The sequence below is a fragment of the Scyliorhinus canicula genome, chromosome 3 (genome assembly GCF_902713615.1).
Source record: "Scyliorhinus canicula chromosome 3, sScyCan1.1, whole genome shotgun sequence".
Taxonomy (NCBI): Eukaryota; Metazoa; Chordata; class Chondrichthyes; order Carcharhiniformes; family Scyliorhinidae; genus Scyliorhinus; species Scyliorhinus canicula.
Window position 1 is genome coordinate 166,197,756 of NC_052148.1, and position 18,933 is coordinate 166,216,688.

At 48.3% G+C, this 18,933-nt stretch overlaps 1 protein-coding gene across 5 annotated transcripts in view; it reads left to right on the forward strand.

Moving 5' to 3' along the window:
* The window catches only part of LOC119963079 (collagen alpha-1(XXV) chain), an 816,994-nt gene that overhangs the window by 645,378 nt on the left and 152,683 nt on the right, over positions 1–18,933 (forward strand). For all 5 annotated transcript variants that reach the window (XM_038791652.1, XM_038791653.1, XM_038791655.1 and 2 more), the window contains exons 15-16: positions 17,977–18,009; positions 18,122–18,157. In XM_038791652.1, the coding sequence (XP_038647580.1) occupies positions 17,977–18,009; positions 18,122–18,157 (69 nt within the window). The remainder of the gene's footprint in view (positions 1–17,976; positions 18,010–18,121; positions 18,158–18,933) is intronic.

Consider the following 18,933-nt stretch of genomic DNA (forward strand, 5'->3'; position numbering starts at 1 on the left):
CTATGCCATCATGTCCCCTTTGTTAAATGCAGAAACATGGAAGTTGCTGTCAATGATACCCTGCTCCTCCACACATACAGCGTTATAGTCGATACAGATGGAATAATTAAAACACCAGAGATCGTGAAGTTCAGTTCTTCACAGGTTACTCTCATCGAAAAATGAAAGTGTTGAGCTTTGATCAGTCAGGAATAGGGTGGGATTCTCTGTTGGCGATCACCAAAATCGGGAAAAGTGATTGGGTGGAGAATCAATTGTGAGGCCAAAATTGAGGCCGGCACCGGGTGCCTGCCAGAATGCCATGCTCCAGTGCCTCAACAACGATGTCAATGCTTTCTACTCCGCACGTACAGTAAACGTCCTCCGCATAGCGGGCCTGACCCGGTATTCTCTGGGCCTCTGTGATGCTCCGCCGGGAGAATGGACATGTGGTCAGTCAGTAAGGCAATCACTATTCATGTTTGACAGGTCCTCAAAGTAGAGCCTGATGGTCCCTCACCTCGGCGCCGTCCGCCAACCTCCGCGTTGGTGACCGCTCTGTCCTCGGCCACACCAGTCACCTCCAGGGCACGCTCCTCAAAGGAGGTCAGGATTCTCAAGTCCAGCACCCCACCGCCAGTCTGGGCCCTCTCTCACCAATTATGGGAGAGCTTATCCTGAGGGGACACAGAGAGGGCTTCGTTAGCCACACGCGTGGTTCACAGTTGTGGGGGCGGGTGTGAAGGGAGGGGTGCGGTGGAAGGAGTATTGAAGGGGTGAGTGGAGGGAGTGCTGAAAGGGGAGGGGGATGGAGGGAGTGTTGTGGGTTGCCTGGGGAGATGCTCCCTTGGGGGGATGGGGAGTGGGACATTGGCATCTACTCACTCTGGCTACCTGGTGTAGGTCGTTGACCTTCTGACATGGGCGGCCAGTCCTCCTGGTCACAGTGCCCAAGCTGATTGCTGCCACCACCTCGTCCCAGGAAACACTGGGATGCCTCAGGGGAACAGGACATCCCTCCTGATCTCCACCCCATCCAGGAGCCTCCCCAGGTCAGCAACCCTGAATCTTGGGGCTGGTCTCCTCAGTGTCATTGTTGTGAGCTGGCTGGCGTTGGCTGAGCAAGTGCAGCTTAAGTGCTACCTTGTGAGCGGAGTGCTGGTGAGCACTGTCCCGATGAATCAGCTGGCGAGCCGGCATTCGGGACGAGAAGCCTGTGAGGCCTCATTAAGTGGACCAATTAACATTAAATAATGTTACCGGCCTTGCTGGGCTGAGTGCCGGGAAGTTCGCAGCAATTTCCGCTCGCTACAGCACTTGGAATTTTTTCCGGAGAATCGCGCCCTGTGTGTCTGAAATGGAGAATCCTGCCAAGTTTTTAATAGGGTTGTTGGGTTACGAGTATAGGGTGGATACGTGGGTTTGAGTAGGATGATCATTGCTCGGCACAACATCGAGGGCCGAAGGGCCTGTTCTGTGCTGTACTGTTCTATGTTCTATGTGCTTCTCCCTTCACCCCATATGTGTGTCCAAACTTTTATTTTGCTTTCACTACTATGATTTAAATGTGATTTGTTTTCCCATTCTTTTAATTTTTGATTTGCAATCTGGAGAGGTTTTTAAGCTGATCAGACTGCCTGCTGGATACCTTTTTAAATATAAATTTAGAGTACCCAATTCTTTTTTCCAATTAAGGGTAAATTAATTGTGGCTTTTGTGAGGGCCACGAAGAATCCAGCACGAGTTTTCAGGATACAATGAAATAACATTTATTTACAAATTAACATATATATACAACAGCAGCAACAACTTCTCTTGCTGCCAAACTCCTCTCTCTCTGGTTCCAAACTGGCCAGCTCTATTTATGCAGGGAGTCTGCTAATGATTTCTCCGCCCCCTCATTGGGGAAGCTCATACTCCAATAGGATTGTGGGATTGTCATTAGTCCCCAGCCAATGGTAAGCAGGCAGGTAATAACAGTGGCCAATCCACCAACCATGCACATCTTTGGGTTGTGGGGGTAAGACCCACACACAGACACGGGGAGAATGTGCAAACTCCACACAGACAGTGACCCGGGGCCGGGATTGAACCCGGGTCCTAGACGCCGTGAGGCATGGTGCTAACCACTGCACCACCATGCCACCCTGCCTGCTGGATACCTTGTTGTTGACCACTGCATTTCTCTTGTAGGAGCTGTCAAATTCAAACTGGCATCAGGGGCGAAATTCTCCGACCCCATGCAGGGTCGGAGAATTGGCGGGAAGCGGCGTTATTTCCGCTCCCGCAGGTTTTTGAATTCTCCCGCCGGTCATAAACCGGCGTTGTGCAAATCCCGCCGGCAGCCTGTGAAAACAGCTGGCGCCGGCGGGATTTCATTTTTTTTAAACTTACCTCAAATCTCCGGCCCGGATGGGCCGAAGTCCCGCCACTGGGAGGCCTTCTCCCGCCGCCGAGGTTTAAACCACCTCTGGAACGGCGGGCTCAGCGGCGCGAGCAGGCCCCCGGGGTCCTGGGGGGGCGGGGGGCGATCGGACCCGGGGGGGTGCCCCCACGGAGGCCTGGCCCGCGATCGGGGCCCCCCGCTCACTCCGCGGGGCAGTGCCGTGGGGGCACTCTTTCTCCTTCCGCGCCGCCACGGCCTCCGCCATGGCGGACGCGGAGGAGAACCCCGCATCGCGCATGCGCCGGCAGTGACGTCAGCGGCCAGCTGCCGCTGACGTCACTGCCGGCGCATGCGCCGACCGCCGAAAGCCTTTCGGCCAGCCCCGCTTCCGACTGCGCCGGGTGTTTGCGCCAGTCTTCTGGTGCAAACTGCTCCAGCGCGGGGCTGGCCCCCAAAGGTGGGGAGAATTCCCCACCTTTGGGGAGGCGCGACCCCTGAGTGGTTGGCGCCACTCCCCTACGCCGGCACCCTCCGTCACGCCGGGTAGGGGAGAATCCAGCCCCAGAGTAGAGGAAGTCTGCACTCTGTTCAATGTTTGTAGGCAGTTCTTTTGAGTACTGATCCTTCACTGATGATCATGTAATCCAGAGCACAACATATTGTAACTCCAAACAGTGATTATAAAGAGAAAAGAAAGAAAGAATTTTGCAGCTGGTGGTCGAATAAGTGGATCTAAAATGTTGCGGCTTGTGAGAGGGTAGTGGTGGTGGTCAGCGTAATGGGGAAAGTGGGGTGGTGAGTGTGGTGCAGACGTTTGGAGTGGAATGCTCCACTGGTCTTGTTTCCAGCTTATGATGCACTTTCAATTGATGATGGCCTCTGATCATCACCTGTTTTATGGGTACGTTTGTAGATGTTCTCAAGATAGCACTGATTTTTAACAGCTCCATGAATTCCATCTTGAACCTTCACGCTGACCTAAAGTACTCGAGGAGCAAAGGCACTTCAGCACTGCAATACTAGACCATCCAACCCAGTGGTAAAATTACCCAAGCCTTTCAATTTGGACAATGTCAACGTCCTCTTCAACAGGTGGAACAAGTACCTCAGAATATGGGCCTGGGTGTTTTGAAACCTGTAGTTAGATATTTAGCGCTGACAGGGTTAAGTCCCTGCATTATCTGTTGCTGGATATAGTTTTTACACCACCTTCAAAAAACATCAAAATAATCTAAAAGGGCAGGTACAGGTGACATTTATTAACTGAACATCTAGTATTACAATTGTTCTCGGAAGGTCAGGCTGTTTTTAATGAAATTGGCTGAGTGCTCAATGGTTTGCATGCAGGGTACTAAACCCCATGGCACAGCAAGTCTTCGCAGATGCATTAGTAATATTTTACCTCTTTTGCTTTTCCACTCAATTTTTACAACAGCCAGAGATAGCTGCATGAATAATCGCAGATGGTAATGGTACAGCTCTTCATCTCCATTACACCCATAATTCCAACATTTCAGATCAAATCTACCATAAGAGAAAGAAACCTCTTTGACACAAAGGCGTGAATTTTTGAAAGGGTTCTCCTGGTAGTCTGCCTTAATTAAGGTGAAAAAAACACCATTTTCTGGGGTCCCCATGGCTCTTACATTAGATAAGCAGAGAAACCCCACAGCTATTCACCTGCAATGTTTTTATTGTTCAGCATGGAGGCAGCAATGATTTATTCAATGGAGAAACTCTGCAAAGTTGAAAAGCAAGAAATTAGTTTAAGCATCGGAATACGTTTCATTTGCAAGTTGATGATTTCTGTGATCTATTTGCAATGGTGTCTATACAGGAGCAAATACAATTGGTAACATTGACTCAGAAGATTAAGGACTTGACTAGAGCACATAATCTTGGTTGACCGTTCAATGTAGTACTCAGGGAGCGTTGCACTGTTGAAAATGTCATCATTTGGTCCTGTCCACATTGTTCAGGTAAGCATTAAACATCCCAAGGCACTATTTCAAGCAGAGTAGGGAAATCCCCCCATTCCCTGGTTAAAATCTACCTTAAATTAATAGCGCCAAACAACTCTTGAAAACTCATTCATCTTCTTTCTTAATAGCTGCTACATAACGGTCACTATATTCTAAATTGATTAATTCTGCAAAGTCCTTTGGGATATTTTGATGTATTTCAGGCTCTTGCTGCTTTAGCCTTTTACTGTCCTCCAGTGGACCCCTCCACCAGCCTCCATCCCTCCCCCAGACTTTCAGTTCCTTCTTCAGGTCCACTCCATTCAGCGGGCTCGCTGCTTGGCCCTCTAAACTGTTGGGGTCTGCTGCTCATCTCTGACTGGTCTTACCACCCTCGCTCGCTTTCCTATACCCACTCCCCTCCTCAACTTTGATTTGATAGATGTTTTCAAATTATGAAAGGGAACAGAAGGGGGAAACTTTTCCACTGGTTGGGGAATCTACATGGTCTCAAACTTAGTGCCAGGCATTTCTGGGAGAAGTTAGAAAACTGTCCTTCACACAAAAGGTGATGGAAGTTTGGAACTCTCCGCTGCGCGAATGGCAGTTGATGCTGGGTCATTTGTTAATTTTAAATGTAAAGTTGATAGATTTCTGTTCACCAAGGCTGTTAAAGGACATGGGACAAAGGTTGAAGAACAGCTATGATCTCATTGAATGGCGGCAGAACAGTCTTGAAGGGCTTAGTGGCCTATTCCTGCTCCTAAACGTCCCTCAGCAGCTGCAAACCTGAACTTTTAACCATGGTGCTCCAGTGTCCCTGCCAACATCTGCCAAGGATTGGGAGAAAGAGGAGTTCAAGCAAGAGCATGAAAAGGCAGATCTCCTTGCACCTTAAGCATCCAGTGCCCAATTCAGATTGGTTCAGGAACCAAGATGTCAAGCACATTGAACTTGGCTATGTTGGAGCAGACCTAACTTCACTACTGCTGTTTCACAAGGGAGGCTGTTACTGAGTTATGTTGTCATCTGAGTCTGGCCAGAAGACTAGATCCAGCAGAGGGACAGCTCAGTCTATTGCCATGGAAACCACCCAACATTAAAAATGTCTGCCATCAGGTTGTTTCAAGTTGCCACTGGTGACATTGGCATAGAATGCAAACTATAACCCTTCAATGGTCACAGAAAAGCAAGTTTACCAGGAAAACCACTTATATCCATTTTCCCAGCTGCACGTGAAGACACATTACTATTGTTCGAAGGCAGGCTTTCCTGAAATAAAAATAAGAATCTTTATTGTCACAAGTAGCTTACATTAACACTGCAGTGAAGTTACTGTAAAAGTCCCGTAGTTACTTTTGACTCCGGCGTCTGTTCGGATACACTGAGGGAGAATTCAGAGTGTCCAATTCACCCAACAAGCACATCTTTTGGGATTTTGTGGGAGGAAACTGGAGACCCGGAGGAATTCCAAGCAGACACGGGGAGAACTTGCAGACTCAGCGCAGACAGTGACCCAAGTGGGAATCGAACCCAGGTCCCTGGCGGTGTGAAGCAGCAGTGCTAACCACTGTGCTACTGTGCTGCTCAAGTGCAAGGTCACTTTGAAATTGCACCTTTAGTGCTGCACCAAGTGCACTACTTTAGGGATGGCTGCATCTTCTGCCAACTCTCAGCTCCACCCATGCTTGAGGTGTATGTTGGATGAGATGCAAATCAGGTGTACTGTATTTTACTGACATTCTGAGTTCTTACCTGCCAGGTCAGAACTACAGCACTTGTACCCAAAGCTGATCATAGAATCTCAGACCCAAAGTAAGCTCACTAAACCGGTCTTCACAATATGTAGTAAAGGTTTAGAATATATACATTTAACAAACCACAGAAAATAATTTCTCAGTTTGACGTTTTTCCCTTTAAGAAGCGTTATTGTGGCTGTGACTATTGAGGCCGTTAACTGCTTCTCGGCCCCTCCCCTCCCCCACCCACCTGCTGATGTTACAGCAGAAGGACAGGAAAACCCCTGTGGCCATTCATGGGCAGAGTATCTTTGTCTCAATCACATGAGACATAAAATTGCTACATATTATTCGTATTATTATATTTACATTTATTTTGTTGCGGGAACTTCAGGATGCCAAGAAATTGTGTCCATATCTGTGTGTAAGCGGCAGTTTGCTTACTTACCAAGTCTGCGTGATCCTCAAAGCCTGGATGATTGCTGTGTTATATCAATGGAATATCATTAAGAACTTTTTGCAGCCATAACCTATAGCCCTCTGCCCACAGTCTGTGACCTCTATGAACCCGTGTTCCTGTGCTGTGTATAATTAATTCCTGTTTTGGTTGGGCCAGGAGTTAGTAGTTTTCTGCAGATGATTAATGCAACTGACATCTTGCATTTGAAAGTAGATTTATGAACTATACATACATATAAAGGGCAGCACGGTGGCGCAGTGGGTTAGCCCTGTTGCCTCACGGCGCCGAGGTCCCAGGTTCGATCCCAGCTCTGGGTCACTGTCCGTGTGGAGTTTGCACATTCTCCCCGTGTTTGCGTGGGTTTCACCCCCACAACCCAAAGATGTGCTGGTTAGGTGGATTGGCCACTCTAAATTGGCCCTTAATTGGAAAAAAAAATAATTGGGTACACTAAATTTAAAAAAAAAATACATACATATAAAGATTGTGTTGGCTCATGATGTGCCAGAGGCTTTGTGGAGCAAAACCTATCACGGGAGAACACTTGAACTGTAAAATTATCATCACAGCAAATTTCAGCTAATGTAATCACAAATGGCAAGCAGCCTTAAAAAAAAGAGCAGTCCTTTAAAGTACACATAAGAAACCTTCAGAATGAGAACTGGGTACTAGCGACAGCATTAACCACCTCGCGAGAAATTAAGATCCAAATTTTCACCGTAAAAATCCCAGAAGTGGCTCAAAATTCTAAATCCCACCCCCTGAACCTGGCATTTCCCATCTTGTTGGGGTGGGGCTATAGTCGGGCCGGCTGCACACGCGTGCATGATTCGTGTACCCAGGTGGCCATTCAAGTCACCAGCAGCCTCCGCTGAAGTGCAATTTTGGAAGGGAATACAGATTAGGTCAGGTAAAAGTTTGGATGGTCAGCTAAGCCCTTAGGAAAGATAAATTACCCCTTTGGATATCGTGTATCAGGACATCTTTGGGAGATATAAGGCATCCTTTGAGAACTCACTCTGGGACATCCCCCCTCCCTCCTCACTGAATATTCAGCGACCACCTGCGCGATGTCACGCCGGCAGCATTTGCTACAGGTTTACGAACTGGCAGCCTCACCTCTGAGGAGGATTTCGGAGTTGAGCTTTCAGTCAACCATCACCCTCCATTCTGGCATTCCCTTCTTTTTAGTGCAGTGGAGAACCTTGGAGCCAGTTGAGGTGGCGCTTCTAATAATAATAATAATAATATAATAATAACCTTTTATTGTCACAAGTGTGAAGTTACTGTGAAAAGCCACTGCATCGCCACATTACTGCGCCTGTTCAGGTAAGCTGCTACGGGAATTGAACCCGCGCTTCTGGCCTTGTTCTGCATCACAAGCCAGCTGTCTAGTCCAATGAGCTAAACCAGCCAATACTCACAGCAATAATTGAGACATTGACGTGCCATGCACCCTGCAGAGGAGGGGGAGGCTGAGCCCGTTATTCCAGGAGAAGCACCTGATTCCAGGATGGTGGAGCGTCATAGGGGACACTACTGGCAAAGGGTCTTCCAACATTGAACATCCTGCCTGCAGATGCCGGTGCTTCAGTGCTGGAGAACACTGTGTATGTTCCGGGTGACAGTGGACCACCTTTGCAGGTCCTGCAAGAACTGGTACAACATGGAAGGGGAGGACAGCCACTGCCCGTGGCCCTTAAAAGTTACCGCCGCTCTGAATTTCTATTCAAGGAGCTCGATTCAGGGTAACACCAATGGCCTGTTTAGCATTTCCCAGCCAGCTATACACAAATGCATGAGGGAGGTAAAAAATTCCCTTTATGCAAGGGTACACATGTATATAACCTTGGACCTGGGCCAGGCGAACCAAGGCCCCAGTGCCATGGCCTTCACCCGCTTAGCAGGCATGTCCCAGGTGCAAGGTGTGATAGACTGCACCCATGTGGCCCTCGGTCTCCTGGCATTGTGCAGCGTCATTCATTTACCTCAATGGATTCCAGTCCCTCAATATCCAGATCATTTGTGACCACATGGTGCGCATTATGCAGTGTGTGCCCATTTCCCTGGGAGTGTCCATGACAGTTCCATCTTGAGGCCCTCGTAAGTCCGTGACATTGTTGAGAGCAGCGGCTGGAGGGCTGGCTCCTCGGGGATAAGGGGATTCTGGTGGTGACTGAAAGTGCCAGTGCAGAGGCCAGAAACACATACAGAGACTCGCTATAACCAGTCTCATGGGGGTTTGGGGGGGAGAGATGGGGGTGGGGGGTGTGCCACTATCAGTGTGTCTTTGCAGAGTAATCAGTGTGGGAGATGCAAGAGACATAGCGCTGCTACTCTCACACTTCACAGGGATGAAGTGGCAAGTGTACGCAGGGATTTGTGGAGTATGGCACCATGAAATGACAGGGTGGAGAATTTGCTGGTGAACAAAGTGATGTTCAATACAGGAGCTACATAAATTGGTGACCTATCTCAACTGGTGCCGAGGTTCACCCATGCCCATGAGGTGCCTACAGTTTCTTACTCTCACTCACTCTGCCACTGTGTATCCCCAGGAGGTTTAGGCAGCCTGCTGCCTTCCACACCTTGTTGCCTGAGATGACCTTGTGGGCATCCGGGGAGGGGGGGGGGGGGGGGGCGGCTGGCCTACTTTGGAGCAGCCGTGGTGTGACAGAAGTCCCTTCCTCAATGTGCTGGACTGGAGGTGTGTCGCTCACAGGGAGGGGAGTTGTCAGAAATCTCCAGGTTCCCCGAGGTGGAGGGCCCCAGGCTGCACTTCTGCCAATCTTCTTCCCTTTGGGTGCCTGGGAGGGTCCCAACGCTCCTTCGTGGGACAGACTGAGATCCAGAAGCCCTGTCATCCTCCGGCACAGATACTCGTGGATTCCCACTAGTGGAATTGAAGCCCTGTACTCATGAAGCTCATGCCCTCAGCCATGGAGCACTAAGGGACTCCACTATAATGGCCACCCTCGCAGTGTTGGCCTCATTGCTTGGCGTGATGGCAACATCTCCTTGGACAGAAGGTGGTGGGACACCTCCAAATGGCCTTGCTCAGAGGAGAGATGATGTCATCCCTTTCTGATGTTCATGATTCTGCCTTTGCAGTTCCAGCAGCTCTAGAACAACTGGACCCAGGGCACATCGTCGGCCAGGGGCTCAACAGAGTGCCGGTCTCCTGGACATCCCTACCTTGGGCTCCTGAGGATCTTCAGCTTTGAGGTGTTCACCAGTGAGTGAAGCAGAGGCCTGCCTATGAGTTAATCCCACTGAGATGTGAGTATCTGCTGGCAGAGGGTGCAGGCGCCAGATGTGACAGCTCTTCAGTGGTGGTGTCTGAGAAGTCTCCCTCATGTCCGTGATGTCAGAAGGCATGAGGATTATCCGGGATGGTCTACTGATTGCCTTTCAAGCCAAGGGAGATGGCAGGAGTGCATCACAGGGGATAAATGATGGGACAATGTTTAATCACATGTGGCTTGAAGAATGACTGTGTCCTGAGGGTTCTCACTTTTGTCTGCAATCTTCCAGGTAGTGTTCTGCACGGGCACGGTCCTCCACTCTCAGCCAGCTCAAGGGCTCTTTCCTCCAAGGGGGTAAGGCTTCTGAGCTCGCTCATGACTTTGGATGTCTGTGCTCGCTCATGCCTGTTATGTTCGAGTTTGTCCTGCAATGAGATGGATGGGGATAGTGTAGGCCGGAGTCCTGCCGGTTCAGATGGTGGTGAGGTGTGGCATGTGTGAGAGTTGAGTGGGAGAGGAGATGTGAGGAGCAGAATATATACTGGGGGAGATCCTGGGGATTGGGGGGGAGAGAGGGCCTCGTGACAAGCATTGGCAACTCGTGAGGTAGCTGGGTGAGAGATCGCCTTGGGGTTGTGCGAAGAGGTGCAATGGGAGACTAGATTATACAGACTTACCCTAACAGCATGAAGGAGGTTATTCATCTTCTTGCAGAACTGCTGTCCTGTCCTCTTCTGCAGTGTGCTGGCATTGATTATCACTGCCACTGCCTCCCAGGTGGGGGTGGTGACTTTGCAGGAAGGATGTTTGTGTGGCTGTGGATGGAAGACATGTGGCAGGGGGATGACAACCAATGCAGGAAGTCGGAGGGAAGTAAAACGGGGCCAGGACCAAAAACAGTAAGGGGGAAAGTGTAAAGCAGAGAAGCCATATTCAAAAATCATAAAGAGGTACAGTGACTGAGGAGAGTGTGAAAAGGGAGGTGGCCAATGCAGGATCGAGGGTGTTGTACATAAATGCACACAGTATATGGAACAAGGTAAATGAGCTTGTTGTGCACATTGAAATTGGCCGGTACGATATGGACATTACAGAGACGTGGCTGCAAGGGGATCAGGGCTGGAATCTAAATATCCAAGAATATATGTCCTATCGAAAGGACAGGCAGATGGGCAAAGGGGGCGGGGTTGCATTATTAGTAAGGAATGAAGTTAAATCGATAGCAAGGAGCAATATAGGATCAGAAGGCATAAAATCTCTGTGGGTAGAGTTGAGGAATTGCAAAGGTAAAAAGACCCTGATGGGGGTTATATACAGGCCCCCTGTACAGTAGTCAGGATGTGGGGCAGAAAATAAATCAGGAGATAGAAAAGGCATGTAAAAAAAGCAATATTACAATAATCATGGGGGTCTTCAATATGCAAGTAGACTGGGAAAATCAGGTTGGTACTGGATCCCAAGAAATGGAATTTGTGGAATGTCTATGAGATGGGTTTTTAGAGCAGCTTGTGACAGAGCCTACTAGGGAACAGGTAATTCTGGATTTGGTGATGTGTAATGTGGCAAACTTGATTAGGGAACTTAAGGTGAAGGAACCCTTTGGGAGCAGTGACCACAATATGGTAGAATTTACCCTGCAATTTGAGAGGGAGAAGCTGCAATCAGATGTAACAGTATTACAATTAAATAAGGGTAACTACAAAGACATGAGGGAGGGGCTGGCCAGAGTTGATTGGAAAAGGAGCCAGCAGGGAAGACAGTGGAACAGCAATGGCGGGAGCTTTTGGGGGTTATTAGGGAGGCACAACAGAAATTCATCCCAAGGAGGAGAAGGACAAGGCAGCCATGGCTGACGAGGTATGTCAAGGACAGCATAAAGGCGAAAGAAAAAGCATACAAAGTGGTGAGAATTAGTGGGAAACCAAAGGATTGGGAAGCCTTAAAAAGCGAGCAGAGGACAACAGAAAAGCAATAAGGGGGGAGAAGATGAAGTACGAGTGCAAGCTAGCTAGTAATATAAAGGAAGATAGGAAGAGATTTTTTTCAATATATAAAAGGTAAGAGAGAGGCAAAAATAGACATTGGACCACCAGAAAATATGTCTCGAGAAGTAATAATAGGAAACAAAGAAATGGCAGATGAACTGAATAGTTACTTTGTCTGCAAGATGGAAGACACCAATGGGATGCCAGAGCTCCTGGACAACCAAGGGGCAGAGGTGCAGTGCAATGACCATTACTAAGGAGAAGGCTCTGGGGAAACTGAAAGGTCTGAAGGTGGATAGGTCACCTGGACCGGATGGACTACACCCCAGGGTCCTAAAAGTGATAGCTGAGGAAATTGTGGAGGCATTAATGATGATCTTTCAGGAATCACTGGAGGGAGGAAGGGTCCCAGAGGACTGGAAGGTGGCTAATATAACACCACTGTTTAAGAAGGGAGGGAGGCAGAAGACGGGAAATGATAGGCCAGTTAGCCTGACTTCGGTCATTAGTAAGATTTTAAAGTCTGTTATTAAAGATGAGATTGCGAAGTACTTGGTAAAATAGTACTGAGTCAGCACGGCTTTGTCAAAGGGAGGTCGTGTCTGACAAATCTGTTAGAGTTCTTTGAGGAGGTAACAAGCAAGTTAGACAAAGAAGAACTAGTGGACGTGATTTATTTAGATTTCCAGAAGGCCTTTGACAAGGTGCCGCATAGGAGACTGTTAAATAAGTTAAGAGCTCATGGTGTTAAGGGTAAGATCCTGGCATGGATAGAGGATTGGCTGACTGGCAGAAGGCAGAGTGGGGATAAAGTGGTCTTTTTCAGGATGGCAGCCGGTGACTAGTGCTGTGCTTCAGGAGTCTGTGCTGGGATCACAACATTTTACAATATACATTAATGATCTGGAAGAAGGTACTGAAGGACTGTTGCTAAGTTTGCAGATGATACAAAGACCTGTCGAGGGACAGGTAGTATTCAGGAAGCAAGGGCGCTGCAGAAGGACTAGGACAGGCTCGGAGAGTGAGCAATGAAGTGGCAAATGAAATACAATGTGGAAAAGTGTGAGGTTATGCAATTTGGAAGGAGGAAGTTAGGCATAGACTATTTTCTAAATGGGGAAATGCTTCGGAAAGCAGAAGCACAAAGGGACTTGGGAGTCTTTGTTCACGATTCTCTTAAGGTTAATGTGCAGGTTCAGTCGGCAGTTAAGGAGGCAAATGCAATGTTCGCATTCATGTCAAGAGGGCTAGAATACAAGACCAGGGATGTACTTCTGAGGCTGTATAAGGCTCTGGTCAGACCCCATTTGGAGTATTGTGAGCCGTTTTCAGCCCCATATCTAAGGAAGGATGTGCTAGGAAAGGGTCCAGAAGAGGTTCACAAGAATGATCCCTGGAATTAAGAACTTGTTGTATGAGGAACGTTTGAGGACTCTCAGTCTGTACTCATTGGAGTTTAGAAGGATGAGAGGCGATCCTATTGAAACGTACAAGATACTGCGAGGCCTGGAGAAAGTGGATGTGGAGAGGATGTTTCCACTTGTAGGAAAAACTAGAACCAGAGGACACCATCTCAGACTAAAGGGACGATCCTTTAAAACAGAGATGAGGAGGAATTTCTTCAGTCAGAGGGTGGTGAATCTGTGGAACTCTTTGCCGCAGAAGGCTGTGGAGGCCAATTCACTGAGTGTCTTTAAGTCAGAGATAGATAGGTTCATGATTAATAAGGGGATCAGGGATTATGGGGAGAAGGCAGGAGAATGGGGATGAGAAAATATCAGCCATGATTGAATGGCGGAGCAGATTCGATGGGCCGACTGGCCGAATTCTGCTCCTATGTCTTATGGTTTTATGGACATCCCACCTCTGCTGCACATCATCCAGGAGTCTGGTCAGGGCTCCCTCTGTGACCCCTGGTGCTGGTGTCCTGGCAGCCATCCCCTCTACTGGACCTGGAACCAGTGCTGGGGAGGTGTTTGCATGGAGCTCCCCAGTGATTGCTTAGACTAACTTGTCCCAGAGCGAGCGAATCAGCAGGAGGCCGCAGGGAGCGCTGCGTGATCCACGTGGTTAAAATAACATTTTTGGAGGCTCAATTTTCTGTGAGATTTTCCAGCTCCGGTGAGATTTGTGTTGATCTCCACACTGGAACCGACACTTTGCAAAATTTTGGTAAGATTCCACCATATATGTTTTTCTGAAAGAAGAGAATCCATTCTAAGGGCGCGATTTCCCCATCACATCCCGGTGCGATGGGTGACTCGCTGAAGAGGCCCAAATCAGGTTCTGCGCCAGGAACAAAACCTTGTGCAAGTCACCTGACTTGCGGCGCATGGTGCAGACCATGGGTGTGATCCAGATAATGATATTTAAATGAGCCGAGGACGCCATATTCACCCGCCGCCCGGGTATCAGTGGCCACACCTGTGAGGCCTCAACTGGGCACCATTTAGTATCGGTTTCCACAATCGTGGACCAGGCATGATGGCACCTTAGGAGGTCTCACAGGCCATTAGAGCCATCTGGGTGGTCAGGGACAGGGCAGGGTAGTACACTGGCACTCCCTCTGGCAGATGGGAACCTTGATACTGCCAGCCCAGGCAGTGCCCCCTAGGCACCCTTGCAGTACCTGTCAGCCAGAGTGCCCAGTTGCCACTGCCAGGGTACCGGGGTGGCAGTGCCAAAGTGTCCAGGTGCCAGGTTGGCACTGCCTGGGAGTCATGACCATGAAAGAAGGGATGAGGGGGCAAATAAAGGTTGCGGGAAGAAAGGGGGCCCTGAAACGCGGGAGTTTAGCAATCGGGGCAACCTTCAAAATGGCACCCCACTCTGTGAGGTCCTCTTGGCAAGCTCAGCTCCCCAGTGCAGGAAATCTCTCTGAGTGTGGCCTCGAAGGGGAGAGACTCCCAAAGGCCCAAAAAACAGCTAAGTGCTGTTGAATAGCGGTGTCAATCTCAGCACTGCAGCCACCTAGAAACACCCTGCCAAACGTGCCCGAAACCGGACTTGGAAATGTGTCCGGTGAATCGCACCCTCAATGTCATAATGGAATTCCTTTACTGACAGTTCTCGGCACTCAACTTGAAATTGCACTTGGATTACCCACAGTAAAACCAATCCAGACAAGAGAAAATTGGAAACATTTTGGTTGATTCATTTCAGCTGCGTTTGAGTTCCACAGCAACTATTGACTCCAACGATAACCAGTGTTCAAATTGCACTCCGCTATCTCTGACTATGGTATTACATATTATTGTTATGTACGCAGCGGCTCAGCAATCTGTCTTTCACTTCTAGCATCTGGGGTGGCAATCAGCCCAGACAGATGGAGTGGATGTCTATTCTCTCGGCCGGCTGTTAAAGCACTCATGAAATGAAATTGGGAATTTTGAAGCCACTTCGTAACAGGAAGGTTTCACAGTTTTGCGCAGACTTAATTCAGTGCAGATTGGTAGTCTCAGAGCAGAAAAGGATGTCTGTTCTGAAAATATCAAGTATTTTCCTGGGTGCAGTGGCATCTATGTTAGAGCAGAGTGGAGGGAGCTTTCGTTTACATTATGCATATACTGTATTAAAACTGGAAGATACGAATATTTGATGAGAACATTTTCCATTCCCCATTACCGAGAACCTGCATCTTGATTGCAAATAAATTTTACTGTGGAATCTTTTTATTAATTTGAAACATTGTTGACTTATGGAGAATTTCAGGGCATCAGAAGAATGAAGTGAAAGGATCTTCAGATAAATTTGTTGTTGTTTACTAATGTATTTGCACAAAGGTTATGTTCGCTTTTCAAGCCACCAGAATTTGATAACCATGACAGAGATCCATTTGATTGGGATTTGATTAGAAATGCTATTCCACAGAAGACCTACAGCAAAATTAACCCACTTCCTGCACTTTAATGGGAGGAGGTTGTAACATTATTCTGGAATAATTTTGGGCGCAATTCTCCCAACGGGAGACAAAGTGCCGACGCCGGAGTGAAAACCGGAGTGTTTCACTCCGGCGTCGGAGGCCGCTCCTCGCCCCCAATTCTCCCACCCCCAGGGGGCCAGGAGCGGCCCCGCGTCAATTTCACGCTCCGGGCCTTGGCGCCGCGTCAAAGCAGCGCCGCGTAAATGACGTGGCCGGCAGCGCTTAAATGACGTCACCCGCGCATGCGCAGGTTGGCCGGCCCACGCATGAGCGGTTGCCGTCCTCCCTGCGGGCGCCCCGCAAGACATGGAGGAATGATCTTGCGGGGTGGTGGAGGGAAAAGAGTGCGTCTTTTAGAGATGCTGGCCCGCCGATTGGTGGGCACCGATCGCGGGCCAGACCCCCACTGAGCACCCCCCTGGTGCTCGATCCTCCCTCCCCCCCCCCCCCCCCCCCCCCCCCCCCACAGGCCACACACAGCGTTCGCACGCTGTTCACGCCGGCAACGACCAGGTGTGGTTGGCACCGGCGTTAACCGGTCGGATTGGGCAGGCCGCTCGGCCCATCCCGGCCAGAGAATCGTCGCTCGACTGTTAGAAACGGCAAGCGACGATTCTCCGAGTGGCCTGTCGTAAAACCCGGCACGCCGTTTTGGGGGGGGTGGGAGAATTACGTGCGGGTGCCAGGGCGGCGTGGTGGGAATCGCCCGGCACGCCCGTGATTCTCCCACCCGGCGTGGGGGTCGGAGAATCGCGGAGAACCCCTTGTCTCCGAAGCAATCATAGACTAGCACAGGATGAAGTCCAAGATGTTTGACTTTTCTGCCAGGCCGATTTACTCCCCAGAAGTGGCAGATGGAGTTCAACCTAGATAAATGTGAAGTGATTCATTTTGGAAGGTCGAATTTGAATGCTGAATACATGGCTAAAGGCAGGATTCTTGGAAGTGTGGAGGAACAGAGGGAACTTGGGGTCCACGTACATAGATCCCTCAAATTTGCCATCCGTGGTTGATAGGGTTGTTAAGAAGAATTTTTTACAACAGTACAGCACAGAACAGGCCCTTCGGCCCTCAATGTTGTGCCGAGCCATGATCACCCTACTCAAACCCACGTATCCACCAGTAACCCAACAACCCCCCCTTAACCTTACTTTTATTAGGACACTACGGGCAATTTAGCATGGCCAATCCACCTAACCCGCACATCTTTGGACTGTGGGAGGAAACCGGAGCACCCGGAGGAAACCCACGCACACAGGGGGAGGACGTGCAGACTCCACACAGACAGTGAGCCAGCCGGGAATCGAACCTGGGACCCTGGAGCTGTGAAGCATTTATGCTAACCACCATGCTACCCTGCTGCCCCAAAGTAGGCGTATGGTGTGTTGGCTTTCATTAACAGGGGAATTGAGTTTAAGAGCCGTGAGGTTTTGCTGCAGCTTTATAAAACCCTAATTAGACCACTCTTGGAATATTGTGTCCAGTTCTGGTCGCCTCATTATAGGAAGGATGTGGATGCTTTGGAGAGGGTACAGAGGAGATTTAACAGGATTCTGCATGGACTGGAGGGCATGTCTTGTGAAGAAAGGTTGAGGGAGCTAGGGCTTTCCTCACTGAAGTGAAGAAGGAAGAGAGGTGACTTGATAGAGGTGTACAAGGTGGTGAGAGGCATGGATAAAGTGGATAGCCAGAGATGTTTCCCCAGGGCGGAAATGGCTGTCACGAGGGGACATAATTTTAAGGTGATTGGAGGAAGGTATCGGGAGATGTCAGAGGTAGGTTCTGTAGAGTAGTGGGTGCATAGAATGCACCACCAGCGAGGGGATGGAGTCAGAGTCATTAGAGACTTTTAAGCGACTCTTGGACAAGCACATGGAAAGCAGTTAATTGAAGGGGTGTAGGTTGGTTGATCTTAAATTAGGTAAATGGTCAGCACAACATTGTGAGCCGAAGGGCCTGTACTGTGCTGTACTGCTCTATGTTCTAGTTCTTGACTGGGCCATCCGGTGGATTATTCCGCACCATAGACATTGAAAAGAACAAAGATTTGCATTCATATAGCATTTTTATGTCCCCCAAAAAAACACAAACATTTTACAGCCAACAGGTTACATTTAAAGTGTGGTTGCTGTTGTATTGTAAGCACATATGGCAGCCAAAATGTGCGCAGCAAGGTCCCACAAACTGCAATGAAATAGAGCTGATCATCAGAAGAAGCATGTGCCATGTTTTCTACATTAATTTTAATGTTACTTGTAGGACTAAAGTATGTTTGCTTTTTCACTCTGATTGTGATTAGGGCGACCCTGGATCATCAGCTGCTGGAATAAAGGTTAGATTGGTTCTTGTTGCTGAAGCTCTGTTCTTTATTAGCTCTGAACTTTGTTGAATGATTATTGGTCGTTGGGTGAATTGTATCTTTCCTTTCTCGCCTTCCTTTACAGGGTGAACCAGGTCAACCTGGGCATCAAGGACAAAAGGTAATTGCAAAGGAGAAAGGCATGCGGCTGCTTTTTCTGTTTTCTTTTTCAATACTTTTGTAGTTGGGAGTCTTTGGGCAAGAATTAACTCACTTTCTGCACTGCTCTTGCATCTGCTGATTACTCAGGTAGTAAGCTGTAAAGAAAGAGTGAAAGTAGAATTAACAGTGACTTATTGGCATAGGTCTTTCAATCAATAGCCAAAGATAGACAGTCCATTAAACAAGTAGTTAGGAATCGATCGGAACATCACCATTAATACACTGTGAGGCTCCCACTAATACGCTTGATTGTGTCACATTAACCTGCTCTAATCCTGAATGCTTCACGAAAATACTAAACCACTTATTTTTTTCATTCTCAAGAGTATGAAAAGATATTATTCTGATTATTAAAAAATTTGAACATATCTAACAAGCCAAAATTCAGGAAGCACCTTTTGTAATTCCTAATTATCTCTGTTCTTCATCTAGATAGGATTGTACTCGCTCAGCTAGCCACCTGTTTGGGTATGAGTACAATGGAAGATGTGTTTAAATATTTAAATCCTTCCTGACATTTCTTCAGCAATTAAGTCCCAATGTTTCTCTTCTCTTGATCACTGCTTTTTTAATAGTTAGCGGAGAAGGTCCATGTTATTCTGCAAAGAAAATAAATGAGACTGGTGCTTTCCTAAATTGTTAGTATCAATTTGTCTAGTAACCTATCCAAACAAAGCCATTTGTCAGCTATCACCAATAAAATTCTGTTTGTTATTCATGGACTGAAAAGTGACA